Source organism: Macrobrachium nipponense, chromosome 10 (genome assembly GCF_015104395.2).
Source record: "Macrobrachium nipponense isolate FS-2020 chromosome 10, ASM1510439v2, whole genome shotgun sequence".
Classification (NCBI taxonomy): domain Eukaryota; kingdom Metazoa; phylum Arthropoda; class Malacostraca; order Decapoda; family Palaemonidae; genus Macrobrachium; species Macrobrachium nipponense.
This window is the reverse complement of record NC_087204.1, coordinates 28,155,316-28,179,728: the sequence shown is the minus strand read 5'-3', so window position 1 is coordinate 28,179,728 and position 24,413 is coordinate 28,155,316. Positions and strand designations below refer to the sequence as shown.

General features: G+C 48.5%; 2 protein-coding genes across 2 annotated transcripts in view; one reads left to right on the top strand and one right to left on the bottom strand.

Annotated features, from left to right (window-relative positions):
* Positions 1-24,413, bottom strand: part of LOC135223515 (peroxisomal ATPase PEX6-like) — a 74,873-nt gene that overhangs the window by 2,337 nt on the left and 48,123 nt on the right.
* Positions 1,351-3,794, top strand: LOC135224242 (peroxisomal ATPase PEX6-like). Its single transcript, XM_064263095.1, has 4 exons — positions 1,351-1,480; positions 2,680-2,844; positions 3,327-3,473; positions 3,653-3,794. Exons 1-4 carry the CDS (start codon positions 1,351-1,353, stop codon positions 3,763-3,765), a joined length of 555 nt encoding a protein of 184 aa, XP_064119165.1. The 3' UTR covers positions 3,766-3,794.

The window sequence follows — 24,413 nt, the reverse complement described above, 5'->3', positions numbered from 1 at the left end:
TCTTGAATGCCACATTTTGGCGTAGTAATTCAGTGTTTGCCTCTCACTACCTTCGGGAGGTGAGGATTACATACGAGAACTGCTACTCTGGGTCCATATGTCGCAGCAGACAATATATTGGGGACAGAGAGTAGCACTCTTCCTATCTTTTAGAAAATAATATGTTAGTTTGGACTTTTCAATTTTATTTCTTTTTATTTTTTATTTTTTATTTTTATATGTTTATGTAGGTGTTTAGTTTTTTGTGGTCTTGGGTAGGCCGCCTTAGGCGGCCTCCCTCCATTAGCCTTGGTTTACGAAGTTTAACCAGATAGGCTAGGTCAGGTGGTAATGTTTTTGCTTTGCCCTCATAGTAGGGTAAAATAAAATGTGTCACAGTGTGGTCACGCCCCCATTGACAAATCATCTGGAGCGCACCAGCTACATAGGTCACGTCCCTTGCTGGCACCTCCAGTGAAGCATTAACAGCATTCGGTGTCTAAACAACACCTATATGATCTGGTCACATTGTGGTCACGCTTCCCGTGACAGTTCATTAGAGCGCACCAGCTACACAGGTCACGTCCTTGCTGGCACCTCTAGGAATGCAGTACCGAAGTTGGAGGGTCTATAATATAGGATCTAGTTGCATTGTGGTCACGCCCCCGTTGACAGATCCTCTAGAATCAACAGCTTCACAGGTCACTACCTAGCTGGAGTCTCTAGTAAAGCAGAAGCAGACTTGGGTGACAGTACTCACGAAGTCAGCTATGCTAACAGTTAAGGAACCAAAATATCAATCATATATATGAAATGTTTCCCAAAATCGAATCTGTCTCCCCCTTCCTCCAAAGGTGGGATTCAGCTATATATATCTGGCAGGTAAGATTCATGAACAAAATGATATTGTTATGATACAATAAAGTTTGTTCATACTTACCTGGCAGATATATATAATCAAAGTGCCCACCCACCTCCCCTCAGGAGACAGTGGCACTAGAAAAATCTGACAGAAAATGGGAATGGTTCCTTACGCCCGCCTCCCAGCGGCGGGAATGGGTACTACCACCTGCGACCACTGCGTGTGCCCGGGAGTTTTGAAATTCTGTCGGACTTCGGAGAATACAGCTATATATATATCTGCCAGGTAAGTATGAACAAACTTTATTGTATCATAACAATATCATTTTTTTTTAGTAATTTTTTTTATTTTTATAGATTGATGAAATATATTGAAACATTTAAAATTCAGACTGTTGGCTACCTGATCATGATCATTTAGCAGTTGATGCTTTATATCTGTACATTAAGAGTACATTTTACATTACTTTTGTGCAAGATTTAGTATTTAGTATGTAAATGGCACACACTATGCAAATTCCATCATTTTTCCACAGGTTATGTTTATATCGACTGTCTTCAGAAGATGAAAAAATCAATGGTGCTAATATCAGTAATGATACTCCGCCTGTGACCTACAAGGACGTTATAAAGGCTTTAGGTGAGTAGATTGTTTAAAATTGTATATCTTGAACACCACTACAGTTGTCAAACTGCTGTTAAGTTTTTTAAGAGATTAATCACCAAATACTGTATTCACAGACCTCTCTAAACATTGTATATCTTGTGTTGATTGTTCATTTAATTGTATTTAGCTGTATTTCATAGTGTCTTCATATTCAATCCCAAGAATCTTTATACTCTCCTTGTCATGTCAACTTGCATTCAGTTTTTTTCTTTATACTTCTTTTACTACTTGCCTTCTTAATATGCCTTCTAACATTCAGTAAACATTTATAAACCTTTTGTCATATTTGAGACTAACTGCCTCTTCATTCTGTTCTTACAATCCCGTCACATTTCTGACTAACTGCCTCTTCCATTGTGATATTATGATCCTTTACAACCTGTGTGTACCCATGTTATTTTATGAACATCTCTATATACAGAACATGGGCCCAAATTTTTCTTGTTGCAGAGCACTAAAACTCTGTGGTTACTTTAAATGTGTTCATGTGCAGATTATTTGTTTCTTCAAGAAATTGTTATTAGGCCAACATTATTCAGTTTTTACATGTCTTTACATCCCACAATGTTCTTTCATACCTTTTATTTGCTTCCAAGGTATTTAACAGAATCAGGCATTTTTTCATACCAATCCCACTACATTCATTTTAATATTTGCTCTTTTACTTTCCGGAGAATAGTGAGGCACAGCCACAAAGAAAGCAGTAGACATTCAGCCTTTCACAGGAAGGAAGACTTTGAGACTCAAGAAAAAGAGAGGCAGAAATACTTGAATGCCAGAGCTTGGTAGAAAGGAAAGGAAGTCACAGAACTTTTTATCATTTGTTCCCCCTTAGTTTCTTATCCTTCCAGATGATTTTCTCTTCCCTAATTTTGAGACCCTTTTCATTTGAGAAATCTCCGATGCTTGTAATCCTGTGTGGAAGTATTTCATGTCTGTATGTACTGTACCTTTAATTAATAGAGTTGAAACTTAGAGCAGTTTAAAGATGAAATGAACTTTTACATGTTTCTACTGTGTCAAAAGCTTCATTTGATATCTCTCTATTGTTTGAGAATATTTAAAGCAGTATATGGGGTGAGTGTTATGTACTCTTAAATACAGTACATATGAATATGGATTATCTGGCCATCTGAGTGTCATTGAATTTCATTTTTTCCTATTTTTGTCAGATAAGCTTCAAGCAAACCGCAGCAAAGCATTAGGGGCACCCCGTATCCCTCAAGTGCAGTGGAAGGACATAGGTGGCTTAGAAGAAGCCAAGCGTGAGGTAGTGAACACTATCCAGCTTCCTCTGCGTCATCCAACACTGGTTTCGAGCGGCCTTCGACGATCAGGTGTGTAATGAGACTAGAGAATTTAACTGTAAATTATCTTTAGACATTTATAGTCATCAGCCACACCTTACAAGTGAGTGCCCTTAAAGTTATCCTATTCAAGGGGAAAGTGACCAAAAGGGTAACTGCCTTTGGAATAAACCTGTGTTAAGAAAAAGGGTCTGTACAATATGTAGTAAACAGTACTTGATAATTTTTTGAGTTGTTAGGAAACTGTCTAGCGTAAGCTTTGAGCCCACTGCAAGGGGGTAAACTTTCAATATTCAGGCCTAAATATTAAAATTTTTTCATATCTGTCATGTCTAAAGTAGTCATGAAATTCTTGTTGCTTGCTTTTTTGGAAAGTGAAGCTGAGCTGCTGAGCTCCATTCATTGATGATTAAGCTTTGCTTTACTTTTCTACCTGACTTTACCTCATTTTATAGTAGTGGTCATAAGGTTGTAAAATATCTTTTTATAGGTAACTATTCATTGGTTTCCAGGTGTTTTATTGTATGGTCCACCAGGGACAGGAAAAACTCTCCTGGCAAAAGCAGTGGCAACTGAGTGTGGTCTTAATTTTATGTCTGTTAAAGGACCTGAACTGCTTAATATGTATGTTGGGCAGAGTGAAGAAAATGTTCGTCAAGGCAAGTAGAGGATTTGAAAGTTCTAAATTTATGTTAACACAATGCTTATGTCATGAATTGAAGGTACTAAGCTGTGTACAGTAGCTAGCTTCCTATATAAATTTAACTTGACATAGAGGTTAGATATTTTGAGGTAATGTATTTATGTGAATAATTAATAAATTTCTTTACATTAACAGTATTTGCCCGTGGCAAAGCAGCAGCTCCGTGTGTTATATTCTTTGATGAATTGGACTCTTTAGCACCAAACCGCGGTCGTTCAGGAGATTCTGGTGGGGTTATGGATAGGTAGGTTGTTCAGTTCGCACAGAAAGATTTTGTAGAGAGAAGCATTCTTTCAGGTATCAGTGAAAAATTTTTCAATTTAGGGTAATTCTTTCACAATGATGTCATTTTCACGAAATCTGTCCTCTTCCCCTAGATGCCTTTTAGTTCAGAGAACCCTGTAGGGGAAGTACATACCTCCTACAGTGTGCCCTCTCTAGATAGTGCCAAAGGTTCTTTGCATTGTTGTTTTGCTTCCTACTTTCCACTTCTCATTTGTTTTCTTTGATCTCTTGCCTTGTAGCAGTCCAGTTTCTGTAATTTTTTATTGCAGTAATTTCCACCTGTTGTTCATGGACATATTCTTTGAGCATGCCATATGAGATCCTAAAAACTTGTGTCTTTGGTCTTGTTAAGGTTATTAATACTGTTTAATGATAATTGTATTGAGATGAGTGATTATTATTTTGAAAATTAGTGAAGATGATAGTCAGGTAGTGGTAAATCAAAACAATTATTCAGGCATACTATTCTGAGATATGGTGCTGATTATTACTAAGCTCCAGAAAATAAGCCACATGATGTCAGTTTTTAATTTTTTATTTTTGGCAATTTTAAATATTGATTTAAAGTTAAACTCTTTAGCTTTAAAATAACACCAAATTCACTTACAGTGGGCTCCCCTGTATTCATGCTCTCCAGATTCGCGGATTTCTTTCTGGAACATATCCCCCCATTATTTTTGGGAAATCCGCCTATTCTCGGTATTTTTTCTGTGAGAAATATCTACAAATTTCTGGGTTATTTTGTTATCAATTTAATCATAAAATGTCGCGTTGTTTCCGATACGTAATACAAACCCCTCGGTCCTTTAACAATAGGAAGTAGCTAGCGGCAGCTGGAAACGGTCGTAAGCTTCGAACAAGGGTGGAACGGTAGTTAACTGCTTGTCCGATCGTCGCGCGCCGCGCGACTGGGAGGTAAACAAACCACTTTTGCTGTTTTCGGCCGTGTGTGGTAAGGACGTGTTCGCCATCGCTCTGCCCGCTTTGTCGTTTGCTTTGAGTTTGAGTATTTGTTTCTCTTTCTGTATAAATCAGGAGTGATTGTAAGTACTTTTGACAATTCTATTGATCTTGCAATGAGTGAATTGGAAGAAATGGAAATATCACCGCGCCCTCCAGTCGCCCGTAGAGTGTGTCCCGGGCTGGAGGGGCGTAGATGTGGAGGGTTCAGGTCATTCGTTGACGTGGACCCCCACGAGGTTTGTACTCGTTGCCGGGGGCGAGAGTGCTCCCGCAACGAACCTTGTGTTACATGTATGAATTGGTCCGAGGCGCAGTGGGTGCTGTACGAGGGCAGGAAGAGACTTAGGCGGCCTAAGAAGTCATCGGAAAGTCCAGTGACTCCTTTGGTGACGACACTTCGTCCCTCTTTTCCTGCCTCCCGGCCAGCCCCCACGTTTCGCGCCTTCCCCTGCGGGGGGGGTAGCGGAGTCCTTTTCCTCTCTCGATCCGTCGAGTGTGGATGAGGGCGCCCGCTACCCGGACGTACAGCTGTACTCGGGGTCTTCCGTCCGCTCTGGGGGGGGTGTTTCGCCCCCCAGGCGCGAGGAAGCCCCTCCAACTAACCCGACTATTGCTTCCGCAGGTGTGCCATCAGCGAAGGACGACTTGGGACAGGTGTGGGAGTCGCTGGGACTGCAGGGAGTGCCCAGCATCCAGGGGTTGCTTCAGCGGTTGGCGGGGTCGGCGGTGGTCACTCATGGTGCGGTGACCACCACTACTACCACAATAACGACACCAGCGTATGAGATGCCACCACATCTGGTATATACGCCCCATATAATGTCGGTGACACCCACGGTGGCTATACAAAAACCCATTGCTGCCGTGCCAAAGAGGACGGTGCCACACCACCGGGATTTTTTCCTTTGCCAACCCCGGACTTCCGCTGCCCAAAGAGTACCCCCCCTGGACCTGCCGCCAGTGCCACGGATGACGGTGCTGCCTGACAGGACGCCTGGCTCTCCCGTGGTACCTGCCGTGCTGCCGTACCTGTTGCCGTTCCAGCTACTCTTTGCCCTTTCAGATCGGCCTGCACATTCCCTTTCAGATGTTCCTGCCGTTCCTGCTGTTCCCGGACCTGTTCCTGTTGTTCCTGCTGCTGGTGTTGCTGTCACAGTCAGGTCTCAGTTTTCCGGACAGGTGCAGTCGGGCCCTGTTGCTTCGGCAAACTGCCCCGGCTCCCTCCTGGATGGAAGACCTGAGGCGTTCTGCTTCTCGGAGCCTGGCGAAGAAGAAGAGGAAGAGGAAGAAGGTGTCGTCATCGTCTTCATCGTCTTCTTCGTCGTCTGCTGCCTCTCCTTCCCCTTCGACTTCTAAGGCTAAACAGCCGAAGAAGAAGAAGGCTGCCTCCTCCCCCCCTAAGAAGACTCCTTCGGGATCTTCTAAGGGCCCGGCTCGCTCAGGCGAGCTGGGGAGCTCTTCTGCTGGTCCTCCTGTTCCTTCGGGAACGGGGGCCCGTCGCTTCTTCTGCAAAGAAGAAGTCGACGGGGACCAGAGGTGCACCAGCCTCGGCTGGTGCGTCCTCACCTGGTGCTAGCGGTTCTGCCGCTAAACCAGGTTCCGTCTCGGCCGCTCTCGTTGTTCGCGAGAAGCACCAAGTGGACGCTCTTCCAAAGAGGACCGTCCAGCCAAAAGTTTTGACGTCCGAGCTACGCTCGCCGTCAAGACAGCGGCACGGAGCAGAAGACTGGCGAGAGTCGTGCACACGACTCTCGCCAGGCCAGTGGACGCTCTCGCAGCGATCAAACTGGCTGCTCGGGCGATGAAGTGACGGTCGCTGACCGGCCACGGGTTGAGGCGAGGAAGGAGTCCCCACGGCCGACCGCCGGTACCAGCCACGGCTGGTACCAGCGGTTTGACGCGCCGAGAGGACGCTGGCCGGTCTCGACGCGAAAGGGAGCCTAGCAGGTCACCCGTCCGCCGCTCCCGATGGGAGGGACCGGGCGGAGACGGTGACCAGCGGCAGCTCGCCTGACGCTAGAGATCCCGCGGTCTCGAGGGTGAAAAACGGGGGGTTTCCCCCTCAGCCGCGAACCAATCGCCCCAGGCGATGCGGCAACGCTAGGCCTGCTGCTCGACCGTCACCGCGGTTGACGATCAGCAGCAGCCCTCCACGCACGCTGGTCCTGCCAGCGAGCGAGGGGGGAGCGTCAGGTCTGCCTCTCCCGTACCTTCAACCTCTCTGGGCTATACCGGGAGGAGCGAGTACCGAGGAGCGATCACGAGAGGTGCGCCGCTCTGGACCCAAGCTATGACGCCGTACGGCTCAGGCACGGTCTTAGGTACCGACCAGGACGTAACGCGCAAGTAGTTGGAGGCGACCGTCAGGGGTCTGTCGCTGTTCCTCCTTCTGAAGGAGGAGTATCGAGGGATATGCTCTTGCTGGAGGGACTGGACGGTCCTACTCCACAAGACGCTGTAACGCCTGAGATACAGAGAAACTTCGCAGAGGTCATTAAGCTGATGCGTCTGCATAATGACCTTGCGGAAGGATCGCCGCTACCACCAGCAGAGCCCACGTCCCGGCTCGAATCATTTTGGGGGTCCCCAAGAGGGAGCCCAAAATGATGATGGGGTTGCCACGATCAGAGCTTGCGGACTCGGTCCTGGATCAGGTAGAGAATCTCGTCTCAGGACGGGAGGACTCGCTAAAATCCGGACGGTCCTCTAAGCTGCTTCCTCCTCCTCTACAGCGGCAGAGGCGATTCTACGTGCCTTCGCTGGAAGACCCGATACTGCCGAAAACAGGGTTAACCCGGAGTTAGCGAGGCTGACTCCAGGTGTGTCCCTGCAGCAGCTCCTGTCGGAGAACCTATGGTTCTCGCAGCAGGAGGCACTTGCCCTGGAATCTACCGCTATGGCAGCATTCCAGGCAGTTTCCTGGTTGGATTTGTGGTCCCTCACAATATCCAAAGTAGCGGCCGGCTCTGGGAGGTTCTGCTCTCGAAGACGACGCTTCTTTCAGGAGACTGTGCCAGTCTGGAGGAAGAGCAATCTCTTACCTCGCCCATCAGACTGCTAACCTGTGTGGGCCAACTTGGTTCTTCGACGTAGGGACGCAGTCCTTACCCGAGTGACCAAGGGCCGGTGCGTTGAGGCGGCACTCGGGCTACGAAATGGACCTCTTAGAGTTCCCCAGCTCTCTTTCCTGGAGAGATGGTGGACGCTGCGGTGGTGGTAAACGGCCCGGCGCAACTGACGAGAGTGACCGCTTAGTCCACCAGGCAGTCTCGAAGGTTTCTGGGCAATCTCGAGTAACTGCGGCCAAACCAAAGAGCTTGGCTAGCGCTTCCACGGCGGCGAAGACGGTTGCACCGTCCAAAACCCCGTTGTGAAGACTCCAGTTGTTTCAACTTCTGCTAAAGGAGGCCGCAACCAGCCCTCCTCCCAGCCCTCCTTTCCCCGAGGAGGGTGCTGGAAAGAAGTCGAAACGAGGAGGGAAACGCTAGGGACGGCGTTCCCCTCCCCTGCTGCGGAAGTGGGGGGTGCCTAGCGAGCCATTGGGCGACTTGGCAGCGCTACGGCGCCGAGAACTGGATAGTAGACGTCCTTCGGGAGGGATATCTACTACCCTTCGAGTCTCGGCCCCCCCTCCCCCTCATCTCCAACCGGTCCATCTACAGCCTATGTCCGGGGATCAGCAAAGGACAACGCTCTTCGACAGGGAGGATCAAGACCATGCTGGCGAAACGAGCTGTAGAAATCGTGGAGGACCAGTCACCGGGCTTTTACAGCCGCCTCTTCCTAGTGGAGAAGGCATCGGGGGGCTGGCGTCCGGTGGTGATAGACCTCTCTCTGAACCGCTTCGTTCGCACGACGCGGTTCACGATGGAGTCGGCACGCTCAGTGCTCGACTCGATCAGGGGGAACGATTTCATGCTTTCAGTGGACCTGAAGGACGCGTATTTTCAAATACCCATCCATCAGTCCTCCAGAAAGTACCATCCGCTTCATCTTCGACGGGACGGTGTACCAATTCAGGGCACTTTTTTGTTTCGTCGGGTCTCTCAACCGCCCCACAGGTGTTCACGCGAGTGTTCACTCTGGTGTCGGCTTGGGCCCATTCGAACGGGATACGTCTTCTGAGGTATCTCGACGATTTGGCTAGTCCTGGCGAGCTCCCGCTCGCAGTTGCTACAGGCTAGAGATCGACTCCTCAAGTTTTGTCGCGATCTGGGATCGTGATAACTACGAGAAGTCCGACCTCGAACCCAAGCAGAAGATGAAGTACCTGGGTATGCTGATAGACACGGTAGCAGGGCAAGTCTTCCCGCAGACTTGCGTATCAGCAAATTCAGGGAGGCAGCCGGCCGGTTCCTGTCTCGGCAGGAACAGGCAGCACAGCAATGGCAAGTCGTGATCGGCCATCTGTCGTCACTCGAGAAGTTAGTCCCTCACGGGCGTCTTCACCTGCGGTCTCTCCAGTGGAGGCTAAGGGAGAGTGGTCTCAGGCCAAGGATACCTCCTTACTTTCCGTGGCTATCACGGACAAGGTGAGGCAGGACCTAGCCTGGTGGCTCGACGACAAGAACCTCTTAAGAGGAGTGCCCATACGCACTCCCCCCCCGGAGATGCTTCTGTTCTCAGACGCATCGACCGAGGGATGGGGCGCACACCTGGAGGAGTTGCTGACTGCAGGTGTGTTTGGGACCATCACGAGAAGCACCTTCACATCAATGTCCTGGAACTCAAGGCGGCGTTCAACGCTCTCCAAGAGTTTCGGGACCGCTTGGTGGGACACTCAGTGGTGTTGATGTGCGACAACACCACAGTAGTGGCATATGTCAACAAGCAGGGGGGGCACTAGTGTCTCTTCCGCTCCATCAGTTGACGGTGCAGGTGCAACGAGTGGGCCACGGCTCACTCGATAGAGCTGTCAGCACGCTACATTCCAGGCAAGGAGGAATGTAGTAGCAGACAAGCTCAGCCGTCGGGATCAGGTGATAGGGACCGAATGGTCTCTACACCAAGATGTGGCGGAAAGGCTCTTCAACCTGTGGGGGCGACCGGTCGTAGACCTGTTCGCCACCCGGCACAACAGAAAACTTCAGGTTTTCTTTCAGCTGTGCCGGACCCATGGGCAGCTGCAGAGGACGCTCTCCAACACCCCTGGGACAAACCTCTTCGCTTACGCCTTTCCTCCCTTCTGTCTGATTCGGAAAGTGATCAGTCGAGCGCTGGTCACTCCCAATCTCAGAATGATCCTGGTGGCTCCCAAACGACCACAAGCCGTTTGGTATCCGACCTGCTGGCTCTTCTTGCGGACGCACCGAGAGAGCTACCCACTTGGCACAACCTTCTAGCCCAGCCACACGTAGAAACGGTACCACCAAGCAGTCCAGTCCCTTCAACTTCACGGCTGGCTGTTATCCACCATCTCTTGCGAACGAGAGGCTTTTCTCGTAGCGCAGCACAGAGATGGCTGGACACGTCCGACAGTCCTCTGCAGCTGTGTACCAGGGGAAAGTGGGCCGTCTTCTGTGGTTGGTGTCGTAGACAGGGTCTGTCTCCTCTCAGAGCCACTCTTCAGCAGGTAGCGGATTTCCTCGTGTTTCTTCGCCGAGAGAAGCTCCTCTCAGTACCCACAGTTAAGGGATATAGAGCGCCCTGGCTCTCGTCCTAAAACTTGAGGGGACTGGACCTCTCGAATTCGTTCGAGATATCCTTGCTAATGAGGGAGCTTCGAAAAGGTCTTGACCACCCAGGGAACTCAGGCCCCCTGCGTGGGATGTGACTCTCGTACTTAGGAGTTTGACTCGAAGACCCTTCGAGCCACTCCGAGAGTCGTCAGACAGGGATCTGACCCTCAAGGACCCTCTTCTTGCTGGCCCTGGCATCGGCGAAGAGAGTATGGGGAACTACATGGCCTTTCTTATGATGTTAAACATACCAGAGGCTGGGGATCTGTGACGCTCGATTTCGTCCCGAACTTCGTAGCTAAGACTCAGAATCCGTCGATCCCTGACGACAGGTTCGAGTCTTTCACGATCCCCCCCTCCCTCCTGGACTTCACCGATAACGATGCGGATGAGATGCTGCTTTGTCCTGTGAGGGCGCTACGGCGCTATCTGAAGAGAACTCGACATCTCAGGCCTGAGTTGTCGACGCCTCTTCGTTAGCACTGGGGTCACCAAGAAGTAAGTCTCCAAGAACACGCTTTCTTTCTGGCTGCATGAGGTGATCAGGAGAGCGTACGAAGCTGATGGTAGCGACGACATCCGTACGCTCCGTCCGAGAGCCCACGAAGTCAGAGGTATCGGACCCTCCTTAGCGTTCCGTAAGAACTTCTCCGTGGCGCAGGTCCTGAAGGCAGGTGTCTGGGCCAACCAGACCACCTTCACGTCCTTCTACCTTCGGGATATTGCCCACAAGTCCTTGGATACTTTTTTCCTTGGGACCTGTGGTGGCTGCTCAACACGTTGTGTAAGCTTACCCCAGCACCCGAGCAGGCAAGAAACAGGGCATCGATTCCTGGTATAGACTGGGTAGAATGAATGCGTGAATGAGAGAGTGACTGGCTTCTCTTCACCATCTTTTTCTACCTCTACCTGTGGGCAGAGGGATACGGTCGTTACCTTGCTGGAAGGGAGTCAGATGCAGGTAAGCTATTCAACAGAGCTCCATCCTATCTCTTTAACTAGAGATAGGAGTAAATATCCACCACTTTCTCCAACAAGGGGGAGAAAGTGGATGCCAACATGAGACAAACCCATTACTTTACATTTGCTCATGTAAAGGAAAAAGTTCTTACAATGCTGGTACGAAGAGAATACGCTTGCCTCTCTCTTAGTACTCGGCCCCAGAGGTCTGACCATTGATCCTGCGGTGCACACCCCGATCAATCGGACAGAGGGGGGCTTGGATCCCCCCTCCCTCTCTCTACGACCAGGGAGGCATTCCAGGGATGGACGAACACCAGTCTGTTCATCAAAAAGACTCAGATTCCTCCCACCAAGAAGTGAGTCTTCCTATTGTTAAAGGACCGAGGTTTGTATTACGTATCGGAACAAATGACAATTTGTCGAAAATTGCATTTTTCCTAACTATACAAACCTGAGGTCCTTTAACATATAGTCCCCTCCTCATGCCACCCCTCACTCTGCGTATTTTGCATGGGCCAAAAGCAAAAAGTGATTGTTTACCTCCCAGTCGCGCGGCGCGCGACGATCGGACAAGCAGTTAACTACCGTTCTCCCCTTGTTCGAAGCTTACGACCGTTCCAGCTGCCGCTAGCTACTTCCTATTGTTAAAGGACCTCAGGTTTGTATAGTTAGGAAAATGCAATTTTCGACAAATTGTCATTTTGTGATAAAACTATTAAAAAACCAGGTATAACAATAATTTAGTGGCTTTTTTCTTAGTTTCAACCAACAAAATAGGCTATTTCAAGCATTTTTTTATAGGGCTTCCAACTATTCACGGGGGAGTCTGGTACGCATCCCCTGTGAATACGGGTGACTACTGTATATAGCATGAAGTATTGAAGTTATAAAAAAAAAAAAATTATTGCCAAACATTTCACTAAGCGAAGGGTGAGTGTCTTGCCACAGACATATTTTGACTTCCCCCGCGTATCCTCAAAGGATTAACATGCAGACTCAAGTCACATGTATTCAGAGTACTGTACTTTGGCTGCAGTGAAGAATGGTTGATGGAGGATCTGTGTTATAAGAGGGATATTTGCTGACTGAACAGGATGTAGTCTCAAAATTCATTGTCTAATTTAGAGGAAAATACCATATAGTTCTCCTCACATAAGTTCTTGTACATAGCTACCCTTTTATTTATATTCCTATTTCCAGATAGTATCCGCCCTTTTAGCAGAGCTGGATGGCGTAGCAAACACAGCAGATGTGTTTGTAGTGGCAGCTACAAATCGTCCAGATCTTATTGATCCGGCTCTGTTGCGTCCTGGAAGGTAAGGAACCCAAAGTTTGTAGTAGTATATATATATTTGTGAAATTGTTGATCTAATAAGATTCAAGTCTGTGTATGCAAAAGCATTCTGCTATCCCACCACTTGTTTGCATTTCTGTACTCTTTGGTCTGTCGGGAATACTTTGGCTTGTGTTGTGTCTATCACCATTCCCAGATATTCCAAACGTTGACTTGGATCCAGCTGCGACTTCTGCTGATTCACCACAATACCTAGGCTGTGACAAAGCTGCAGGAGGGCCGCCCTGTCCCTGAGTAATTTCTCCCTGGACTTTGCTATCACCAGCCAATCGTCCAGATATCTTATCAGCCTGATCCCTGAGCGTGCGCCCGACGGCCGACACGAGGGTGAACACTCTTGTAAAAACTTGAGGAGACGTTGTCAATCCGAAGCACAGGACCTTGAACTCGAAAGCTTTCCCTGCAAGACTGAAGCGTGAGAAATTTCCTTGAAGACTGATGGACTGTATCTGAAAGTATGCGTCCTTTAGATCGACTGTCAGCATAAAGTCTCCGATTCTGACGCTTGTAGAACCGTTTTTCGGAGAGTTTCCATCTTGAAACTGGTTTTCCTTTTTTATAAACAGATTCAGCGTTGACAGGTCTATTACTGTCCTCCACTCCCCGTTGGCTTTGGGTACCAGGAAAATCCTGCTGTAGAAGCCTTTTGTCGGACTGCATACTTGTTTGCACAGCTCCTTTTTTCCATCAGATCATCTTCATTGCCTTCGTTCCTGCAGAATAGTGGCCTTCTGAGATTTGTGGGCATAAGTGACGTGGGGTAATGGTTGATCTGTCAGGGGCGGGGTTACCTCGAACGGAATCAATACCCACGATCCTGAGAACATCCACCACCCACTGCTCTGCCCCTAGTTCCTGCCACACCTTCCAGTGATTTGCCAGGCAACCCCCCACTGGTGTGGCCGAGTGATGGGAGGCGCCCATCCTATCTTCTTGAGCCTCTCCCCCTTCCCCTATTGCCCCTTCCTCTGTTGTTTCTATTGTGAAAGGGCCGATGAGTTATCCTCTTTGGGGAAGAGGGTCTTGTGACTCTATTAGGGATGCTATGTCTCACTGGTTTCTTTCGAGACATCTGCTGTTGTCTTCCCTCCAAAGGAATAGTTTGACTGTTAGAGGTTTTCCTAACTGCCTGTTGCACCAACCTATCGTTAGTGTCCATCCTTCTTCTATCTATCGCTTCTTCCAGTATGACCTCTGGCAACAGTAGTGCGATTCCAAAGATATCCCCATTCCTCATTGCTAACAGGGAATCCAAATCCACATTGCGGCTTAGTCTAGCCAATGCTGCATCTCTCCTCATTAGCAGGATATTTGCCCAAACATTGGCACTTACGTTTGTCAGGTACGCAATCGCCTTGGACCCCTGACTGTAGTAATCTAATGAACAATGGTTCATCCACTACTTTCCTTGTTGCTTCCGAGGATGCAATTTTCGCCACTGCTGTTGACCAAAGGTCTAACCAGGACGCAGCCTGAAAGACAGAAGAAGCTGTTGCTTCTAACGTGCAGCCTCTTGAACGTCATCGAAGGGCACTTCCATTTTTAACCTGATCCAAGGTTAATTCCAGGCCTTAACCTTACAACATTAGGGTTCATTGTCTAGACAGCAAAGGGACCTTCGGTGTCGTATAATATTTCCTTTGCTTTTATCATTGGAGGGGGAATAAATTTTAAATGATCTATTAGATCTTAAGGAATTATCCCTCCCTGCAATCTTTGCGTTTACGTGTTGCAAGACCGATTCCGCATGACTCGAACAAGGCAATTCATACGACACCTTGGTATCCCTCTTTAGTCCAAACGCCATGTCAAATTCCAGGAGGAAGCATACTGGCCGGTGTTTCTGTCTTCTCCGAAAGGCTATTGAATTGACGAATCAAATCAATAACCTCTGCATACGAGGCCAGAAACTCTTGGTTTTCTCCTTCCTCCGGCTCTAGTGTACCACTCTCCGTCACGAGAGATGTTGTCTCGCCTCTATCTTCTGACAGACGGCCCGGAATTCCACGGCCGCCTGCCCCTACGGCCGCGGCCTCTTTGATCTTTGCTGGCCGCTGTTGGCTCGATCCCAGATAGTCAGCACGGGAACGAGAACGTCTCACTCTTTCTCTGCTCACGGATCTAGAGCGAGAATCTCGTCTAGATCTCCAAGATGAAGGCTCCCTTAAGACAGAGGTAAGTTCGTCTTTATTAGCATTGGCATCGTTTTCGAGCGTCGGCGAGCCCGCCTCGGCCTTCTATCCAGACGGACACTGCCTTCCACGAACGTATCCGCCGAGGTTGCCAACTCTCTATTTTTCGTACTTTTAATAGGAGCCTTATCGTCCTTCGTACGTATTTTGAACGGTCTTACGGGCGAACTGGGACCTGCATTCCATCCTCTGCTGCACCTTTCGCCGCCAACGTCGATTTTACCAGAGGTATCGCAGTTTTTTTTGCGATCCGAACTGGCAACTCCGCCTCGGCCGCTAGCTCGCCGGCCGTCACCTCTCTCGCTTGTTCGGACTCTTGCGAACGGCTTCGTCTGGCAACCTTGTGCTTAATAGCCACTGATTTTCCGACCTTCTTGCTGACTTGGAAATGACAGTCTTCGTCCGAAGAAGAGGAAGAATTGATTCTTCTCCTCTTGGCCCGAGGATCCGCTAGGAACTCCCGAATCCTCCTCCAACGCTTGACTGGCGCTCGCCGTGACGTTATCGGACTTAGCGATGACGCCGAACTAGAGGAAGAAGACGAAGAAGGCGAATCACACTTTTTCTTTTTGTCTCTCTTATTCATTCTCTCCTCTATATCCTGTAACTTCTGCATTAGTTTGCATTGACTGATCAGAAGGCGTATTAGCGTCTGGGGTGCAGCGAAAAAAAAGGAGGCCGAGAATCGGTCTGTGACGTCATCACGCCTGCCATCTCAGAGTGTGACGTATGTTGTGACGTCATCCCTCTCGTAGGGAGAGACTGAGAGGTTTCTGCTGGTAACCGCACGTTTGCTGCCAAATTACCTCCCACGTTCTGCATCGCTGTAAATACTGAGTGGGATAGGTGAAGCAGCGGCATTAATTCCCATAAATTGCAAGCCCGGGGGATGAGGAACATTCAGCGCTGCCGGACCCTGCTGGAACCGTGACGTCATATAATGCGCAAGCAGACCATCCAAGGTTGGTACGCCTGGTAGGCCTAGCGCTGACCACGTACCATCTAACCTATGCGCTTGCGTAGCAGGAGCCTGGAACAAAGATGGCGGATCTCCCCCTCTACTTGCTGGGAACAAAGGAGAGTGCAAATTATTCATAAAATTACCCAAGGCCCCTCCCGACGTTTCCGATACAGAACCGCTAGGAGAAACCGAAGGGGTATGAGACAATTCAAAAGCAGGTGGAGAAACCATATGGAGCAGCCTGGTTTATTACCGATACAAAAGAAGCCGGTAAGGTTTGGTCATCCAAAGATGGCGTCACCCCCTTTCTTTTGTATTGGCTTTTCCCATAGAACTTCTTCCACTGTTCCACCGACCAACCGCGACAAACAGAACACGGATTAGTAACCGTACTAACGGTTTTCCCTGCACCTACTACACGTTGGATGAGGATCCGTCGACACCGAGGTTAGGAACCTAGAACAAGGGAAGCACTGACTCCTGGGCATTTCCTTTGTCTCCTCTTCGAAGCGGTAGACGATCCCGATGTTGAGGCAAAATTCTCCATCATACCACGTATACACTCTTACCACACACTGATCACACTTGGAGAAAGAAAAGGAATGAAAAATAAAAAATGAAATGGATAAAGAACGGGCAAACTGAAAAAACCGGCTTTAATAAATGGAGATAGACAGTAACACGTCTTATCTTAAAGGCGGTAGGAAAATAACTGATGGGTCACAGGTAGCCGTGGGCATTCTGGGTATACATGCGTGACCTGGTATAGATGCCATTAGTCCTGGATCTCACAAGTGTAATTTTAATTTCTACCGGTTTCCAGCTTGGCGCTAGTAAATCCTAATGTTAAGACCTCAGGTTTGTTAGTTAGTGAAAAATACAAATTAGTTACAAATTGTATATTTAGTATGATATCACATGTTCAGATTTTGCAGCACTTTATAATGTTTTGGGGATCCACAATACTTGATGGGTATGAGATGAACTTTGCCATACATCCTTGCTTGTGGACCTTATAGTGGATGACAGAATGGCTCGCTCAAGACAAAGGGTAGGAGAATGTAAGAAGAAATCAAGTTAATGTAAATGATAATACATAATGAACTTTGGTATACAAGTACGTATTGAGATGGCCAAAACTATTACTCCATTTTTTAAATAAACCTTACCTCCCCATTATGTAGCTTTTACTTCCACACTAACAGGAGTTAAAACTATGTAATGGAGAGGTAAATTTTGAAAAAGTAAATACTAAATTAAGTTTTTATATTTTAATTTGAGGATAGTGAATGCTTTTGAAGGATATTCAATGAAATGAACTTGAATGATTTTTAGCAATTCACATTTAACCATTTACATCAGATTTCCACTTTATTGTATTGTATATTAAGTGAATTTCTTCACTCGTGGTTTTTGCACTTCTTGAGTTATCTGATCAGGTCTGTCTCTGCCCTGTCTTCATTGTCTTTTGCATATTTTCATTGGTTACTTACTCTTCCATCTCCTCCATATATTCATCATTAAGCATTTTTGTACATGAACTTCCCTGCCAGATATATACATAGCTTACGACTCTGACGTCACGACAGAAAATTCAAAACTCGCGGCACACGCTACAGGTAGGTCAGGTGATCTACCTTACCCGCCGCTGGGTGGCAGGTGTAAGAACCAACCCCCCTTTTCAGTCAGATTTTTCTCTGTCGCCGGCTTAACAGCACCTGTTGTTAAGTCCTCTCGATAGTGGATTTATTCTCGTCACCGACGATTCTTGGATTGACTAATTTGGTGATGTACCCTTTGTTCGTTGGCTTGGCATACGCTATTTTGGATCGTTTTTTTGGATTGTTCTTTGTTTATTTCTCATAATGGCTGATTCTGAACTTAAGAAATCTTCTATGTTTAGAGTATGTTCGAAGAGTGAATGTAAGGTGAGGCTTCCTAAAGCGTCTTTAGACCCTCACAGTGTGTGTATGAACTGTAGGGGGAATGAATGTTCTTTCGTTAACCCTTGTCAAGAGTGTGAAAGGTTGGATGAGGACGGATGGAAGTCTCTTTCTGCCTACTTTAGGAAGTTAGAGAAGGATAGAGCGCGTAAGGCTTCTTCCAGGAGTTCAAGTAGGTCTCTTGTTAGCGAACTTGATGTTGAGAACCCGACAGTAGACGTAGTTCCTTCTCCTGTTTCAGCCCCTGCTCCTAGCTTTGAACCCGAAGATTCGTGTTCGGAGAACGCAGTAAGGAGTAACGAGAGCAAAGTACGCTCTTATAAAGGTAAGAGTGACAGTGAAAGTGATAAGTGCAGTGCCCCTAGTGCAGTGGAGGGTGCGTCTGACCGGCTCACTAACGCTTCTAGGCCTAGACCTCTTCCAGACTCCCAGACCCAGTGGAGGAGGAAAGTCGAAAGCCGCAGGAAGGTTAGGGAGAACCCCCACCGGTCAGGCGTCCCCTCGGCAGATCCTGTTGCTCGCTCCCAGGCTGCCTTGGATAGAGCCAAGAAGGAAGTGTTGAGACAGTGCTTCTCGTCTTCTTCGTCGCCTTCTCCTAAGCGTAGATGGAGCGCTTCGGAGTCATCTCGCCCTCTCAAGAGAGCTTGGAAGGAGCCTTGCGCCCTTCCTTCCAGCCCCGAATCCTTCTCAGAAGAACCAGAGATCGAGCGTAAGAGAGCCAGGAGATCTCAAGGATCCTCTTCTCCTTTCCGCGCTCGGGCTGCTACTCCGACCGAAGAGTTTGAGAGATCGCCAGCGCGCATCTTGGCCGGCCTACAGGCGCAGATTTCTGCTTTAGCCAACTCGTTAGTGGGGAGTTCTCACCGTCGGAAGGACATCTCTCTACAGGTGAAGAAGTCAAAGAAGGATTCTGCGGATTTTTTGCCTAATGCAGAAAAAGTGCAAGAGCCTCGCAGCAGAGCCTCTTTCATTAAAGAGAGACTCAGTCGCTCTCCGAGCAGGCGCTCCTTTCACGATAGCAGATGTAAGGATCTTGACAGGCGTTCTTCTCCTGAACACCGCTCTCCTAGTTTTAGGGAGGATAGACATCACTCTCCGAAGACTCGCTCCTCTTCTTGTAAACGTCAAGAGTTTGACAAGAACAAGGATTCTCGTTCCGTCCAAGATCGCAGTAGGCGCTCTTCACCTGGAAGCCGCTCTCCTCTGTATAGGCGCACGGAGACTAGTAGGCGCTTTTCTCCGGATTTTGTTTCTTCGCCTGAGATTCGTTCCGCCATTCTGTTGCAATAAAAGGATCAAGTTAAGGTTTGCAAAATAGCCTAGGCAAGCAAAGAACAGACCTAGGCTCAAGTCAAGACACCCAAAACAACCCCAACCCCCCACCAAAACAAATCAAGACCCTCCAAGATCGCAAACCCTAATCCGGTGCCTTCACTCTCGGATATAGCCGCTCTCGAGCGCACTCGTTTCTAAGATAGGCTACTCAGTATCCTCGCAAATGACGTTTAGCGCTCTGATAGGACGATTCTCATTCTCGGAAGACGACCTTTTCTCGCCTTTCTGTATGACTAGGCCGCAAGCGTCCCCCTTTGAACAAAGGCGAAGTTTGGATTTGGATCAAGCCATCAACCAACAACCTAACCGGGCCCTCGAACAAAAAGCGAACCAAACTTCTAGCCAAACAACTTGACAAGGACGCCCTAGACAGAGCCGTAGACCTGACGGCGTAATAGTATTCGCCCTGATTAAGCCACATCGCTAAAGCACCCATAATCCTCCCAAACGCCTCCTCATTACTGGTAGTAGAGCCCCCATTCACGTTGTCTGCCTAGGAGCAAGGATTTGGGAAGCTCTGGGCGACCTCGCCCCTTCTAGGCTCAGGCCGCCCAATCTTTATTAGTAGGGTGCGTTCTCCTAACCGTAGGTCCGCTACTCCCCTAAGCTGAGGTCCTCCCTCCCAGGCTCGGCGCGACACTTCTCCCGACAAAAGCCCAGGCCGACAAATCTCCCAGCAGAGCGAGGACCAGCCATTCTACCCGCCGGACGCCTTCCTGGCAAGTAAGGCCGCCATTATCGCCCCGGCGCAGGCGCGCTCTACCCCCAGGCCAACCCGCGCTCTCCACCAGCCAACGAGGAGTCACCCACTTCCCAGGCCACTCCTCCCCATAGGCAGCTGCGCCATCCCGCTCCACGTAGGAGGATTCTCCCTCGGCGCGTAGGCGCCTCATCTACCCCTAGGAAATGCCAGCTCTCCCTCTATCGCACGGGCACAACGCCCCCCGAATTCAGGTCCAAACGGTCTTTTTCTTGGGGCAAGCAAGGACATTGGTTGCCTTCCGCACTACCGGGAAGGGAATTCTTTTCCGAAGGCCGATTCTTCAGGTTCCTGTTACAAGAGATTGACGGAACTCCTCTTACAAGAATTTGGAGAGTCTCTTTCGGCGGTTGCACCTCCTTCTCCCCCTTCCTTATTTTCTACAGCTAAAACTTCGAAGACGTCGTCGGTGGTGAGGATGAAACCTACGGTGTCAATGAAGAAAGCGCTCAAGAGCTTCGACGATTGGTTGGTCTCCAAGGAGGAGAAGGGGAAGACAGTTTTTTCCTTCCCACCTTCCAAACTGACCGGAAAGATGGGATTCTGGTACGAGTCGGGGGAACCTTTGGGTTTGACTCTTCCAGCTTCTGCAGACGCGGACTTCTCTTCGTTGGTGGATTCCGCGCGTCGTTCGGCGCTTAATTCAGCTAAGACGACGTGGGGAATGAGCGAACTCGACCACCTTCTGAAGGAATGTTTCCGGGTGCTGGAAGTGTTTAACTTCCTCGACTGGACGCTAGGAGTCTTAGCTAAGAAGACGAGGGATCAAGACTTTATCTCCAGAGGATTTATATTCAGTATTGTCTTGCTTGGACAAGGCAGTGAGAGACGGTTCTGGAGAGATAGCTTCGCTTTTCGGGGCAGGAGTTGTTAAGAAGAGGGCAGTTTTCTGCTCCTTTTTAACCAAAGCGGTGTCGCACGCGCAGAGATCGTCGCTGTTATTTGCAAATCTTTCCCAGCAACTCTTCCCCAAGAAGATCATTAATGACATTTCCAACGCTCTTTCTGCTAAAGCGACACAAGATATGTTGGCTCGCTAAGCGAGAATTCCTAAGGCTTCTTTTCAACCTAAGGCGAAGAAGGAGACGTCGATCAAGCAAGAGCCCTTTCGAGGAGGCCCTTCTTCCCGCGCTTCTTCCTCCATAGGAACAAGACCTCCTAGAAGAGGAAGGACCTTCTCTCGTTCTATCAGAGCGAAGAAATAGTACGAGTGTCCTCCAGACTGCAGTAGGTGCCAGACTGCTGAGTTTTATGCAGACGTCTGGGAGCACAGAAGGGGGCGGACAACTGGTCCCTCTCTATAATCAAAAAAGGATACCTCATTCCCTTCGTGTCAGACCACCTTTGACCACCACACCAAGGGAGTTAGTGGCCAGGTACAAAGACCCTCACATGAATCAGGCCCTTGCTCTAGCAGTAGAGCTGATGCTGGAGAAGCAAGCGATAGAGATGGTGCAGGACCCTCATTCCGCGGGTTTCTACAACCGTCTTTTTCTTGTGCCCAAGAACTCAGGAGGATGGAGACCGGTTCTGGACGTAAGTGCCCTGAATGTCTTTGTGAAGAAGAGAAGGTTTACGATGGAGACGACATCCTCAGTATTAGCCGCCCTTCGTCCAGGGGACTGGATGGTGTCACTAGACCTTCAGGACGCTTATTTTCATGTGCCAATCCATCCTTCTTCGTGCAAGTTCCTGAGATTCATGTGGAAAGGGAAAGTGTTTCAGTTCAGGGCTTTGTGCTTCGGCCTCTCCACAGCCCCTCAAGTCTTTACAGGGCTGATGAAGAACGTAGCCCAATGGCTTCATCTCGAAGGAGTGAGGGTGTCCCTTTACTTGGACGATTGGCTGATCAGGGCCAAATCGAAGCAGAAATGTCTGGAGGACCTTCACATCACTCTGACTTTAGCGAGTTCTCTGGGTTTACTGATAAACTTCGAGAAATCACAGCTAATCCCCAGCCAAGATCGTATTTATTCTGGGATTCGGATGGTTCTCAGGTTTTTCGGGCTTTTCCATCCCCGGAAAGGATCAACCGTCATGCAGAGAAGGTCGCAACCTTTCTGGAGAAAGATGTATGCACAGCGAGGGAGTGGATGAGTCTGTTGGGGACACTCTCCTCGCTGGAGCAATTCGTTTCTCTAGGGAGGTTGCACCTCAGACCCCTACAGTTCTTCCTGAATCGGAACTGGAATCGGGGTGCTCAGAACCTAGATTTTGTATTCAAAATCTCGAACGAGATAAAAGAGGATCTCCGATGGTGGGCAGACCCTCTTCTTTTCAAGGAAGGCATTTCCTTACAGTTTGAAGACCCCGACCTAGTCTTATTTGCAGACGCATCGGACAAAGGTTGGGGAGCGACTCTAGGATCCAGAGAAGTGTCAGGCACCTGGATGGGGGAACAGGTGTCCTGGCATATAAACAAAAAAGAGCTCATGGCGATTTGGTTAGCCCTCAAGGAGTTCGAGCCTCTCGTTCAGAAGTCTTCAGTTCAGGTCAACTCGGACAACACCACAGCCCTGGCTTACATTCGGGAACAAGGGGGTACTCACTCATTCTCCCTGTATGAAACAGCAAGAATGCTCCTCTTGTGGGCGGAGGAAAGGGAGATAAGTCTCCTCACCAGGTTCGTACAGGGAGAAAGAAATGTCAGAGCAGATCTGCTCAGCAGAAGAAACCAAGTCCTTCCCTCAGAATGGACCCTTCACTCGGACGTATGCCAGGGACTGCGGAAGATCTGGGGCAGACCTCATCTGGACCTCTTCGCAACTGCCAGGAACGCGAGGATAGACCTGTACTGTTCACCGATTTCAGACGCGAAAGCAGTAGCGGTAGACGCGTTCCTGTTGGACTGGAGCAACCTAGACCTTTATGTGTTTCCTCCTTTCAAGATTCTAGGGGAGACTCTAAGGAAATTCTCAGCGTCAGAAGGAGCAAGGATGACCTTGATAGCTCCATTCTGGCCCGCCCAGGACTGGTTCACAGAGGTACTGGAATGGTTGGTAGATGTTCCAAGATCTCTGCCACTAAGAGTCGATCTGCTCAAACAGCCCCACTTCAACAGGTTTCACAAGAACCTCCCCGCTCTCAGTCTAACTGGATTCAGACTATCAAGAGTCTGGTCAGAGCTAAGGGGTTTTCGGCAAAGTCTGCAAGAGCAATTGCCAATGCACGTAGACCTTCCACTTCCAGGGTCTACCAGTCGAAGTGGGATGTTTTTTGACGTTGGTGCAGGAATCAGAACGTTTCCTCCTCCAGTACCTCTGTGACCCAGATAGCAGATTTTCTTATTTTCCTGAGGGAAAAATGCAGTTTGGTAGTCTCTACCATTAAGGGCTACAGGAGTATGCTATCTTCTGTGTTCAGACACAGGGGATTAAACATCTCCGAAGATAAGGATCTGCATGACTTAATCAAGTCGTTTGAGACTTCTAAAAGGAACTCTTGTTTAACACCAAGTTGGAACCTGGATGTAGTGCTATCGTTCTTAAGATCCGCTAGATTCGAACCTCTCCATTCAGCTTCCTTCAGAGATCTTACTATGAAGACTTTGTTTCTCTGCGCTTTAGCTTCGGCTAAGAGAGTAAGCGAAATGCAAGCTTTGGAAGGAGATGTTGGGTTCCAAGGAGACTCAGCTGTGTGTTCGTTTCTCCCGTCTTTCTTGGCCAAGAATGAAAACCCCTCTTCACCTTGGCCCAGGAGCTTCGAAATTAAAAGCTTATCCTCTCTAGTTGGATCAGAAGAGGAGAGGTCCCTTTGCCCTGTAAGGAGCTTAAAGTTTTATCTCCAGAAGAAGAAACAACTTGGGGCTAACTCAGACATCCTGTGGTGTTCCGATAGAGATCCTAGTAGGCCCTTATCAAAGAATGCCCTGTCATTCTTTATAAGGAACCTTATCAAAGAAGCTCACGCATCTTGTGACCAAGATCAGTTTAGACTTCTTAAAGTCAAGGCACATGAGGTAAGGGCCATCTCTACGTCTTTGGCTTTCAAGAAGAACATGTCCCTACAAAACCTCATGAAGGTGACTTATTGGAGGTGTGAGTCAGTCTTTGCCAACCACTACCTGAAAGACGTAAGAATTACGTATGAGAAGTGCTTTGGGTTAGGCCCGTACGTATCGGCGGATTCAGTGCTGGGGCAGGGAGCTGAAGCATATCCTTTTAAAATATTTTCCATTATTGTATTTGTATTGTTTTTTTGGTTGTGGGAAGGAGGATGCAGGAGGCATCTCCTTCTTTCGTAGTATTAACATTTGTATTTTGGTTAGGTGATCATTTTGTGCTTGAAGCTCCTTGCAAGGGTAGTGGACAGGTTCTGTCATTTAAGTGGGTTGATCCCCATTGACTAGACCCTAACTGGATTCTGTCAAGTAAGAGGAGTCAGTTCCCATTGGTAGACCCAAAGAGTTTTTCAGCTGTAGGTCACGCCCTCGCTGTAACTCTTCAGGCAACGCAGACTTGTA

What these genes read in the sequence shown, in the direction of transcription:
- LOC135224242 (XM_064263095.1), top strand. Translation starts at nt 1,351, where the DNA reads ATGCAAATTCCATCATTTTTCCACAGGTTATGTTTATATCGACTGTCT. An exon ending in GGACGTTATAAAGGCTTTAG is followed by an intron (nt 1,481 to 2,679) that starts GTGAGTAGATTG and finishes TATTTTTGTCAG; the next exon opens with ATAAGCTTCAAGCAAACCGC. An exon ending in GAGCGGCCTTCGACGATCAG is followed by an intron (nt 2,845 to 3,326) that starts GTGTGTAATGAG and finishes ATTGGTTTCCAG; the next exon opens with GTGTTTTATTGTATGGTCCA.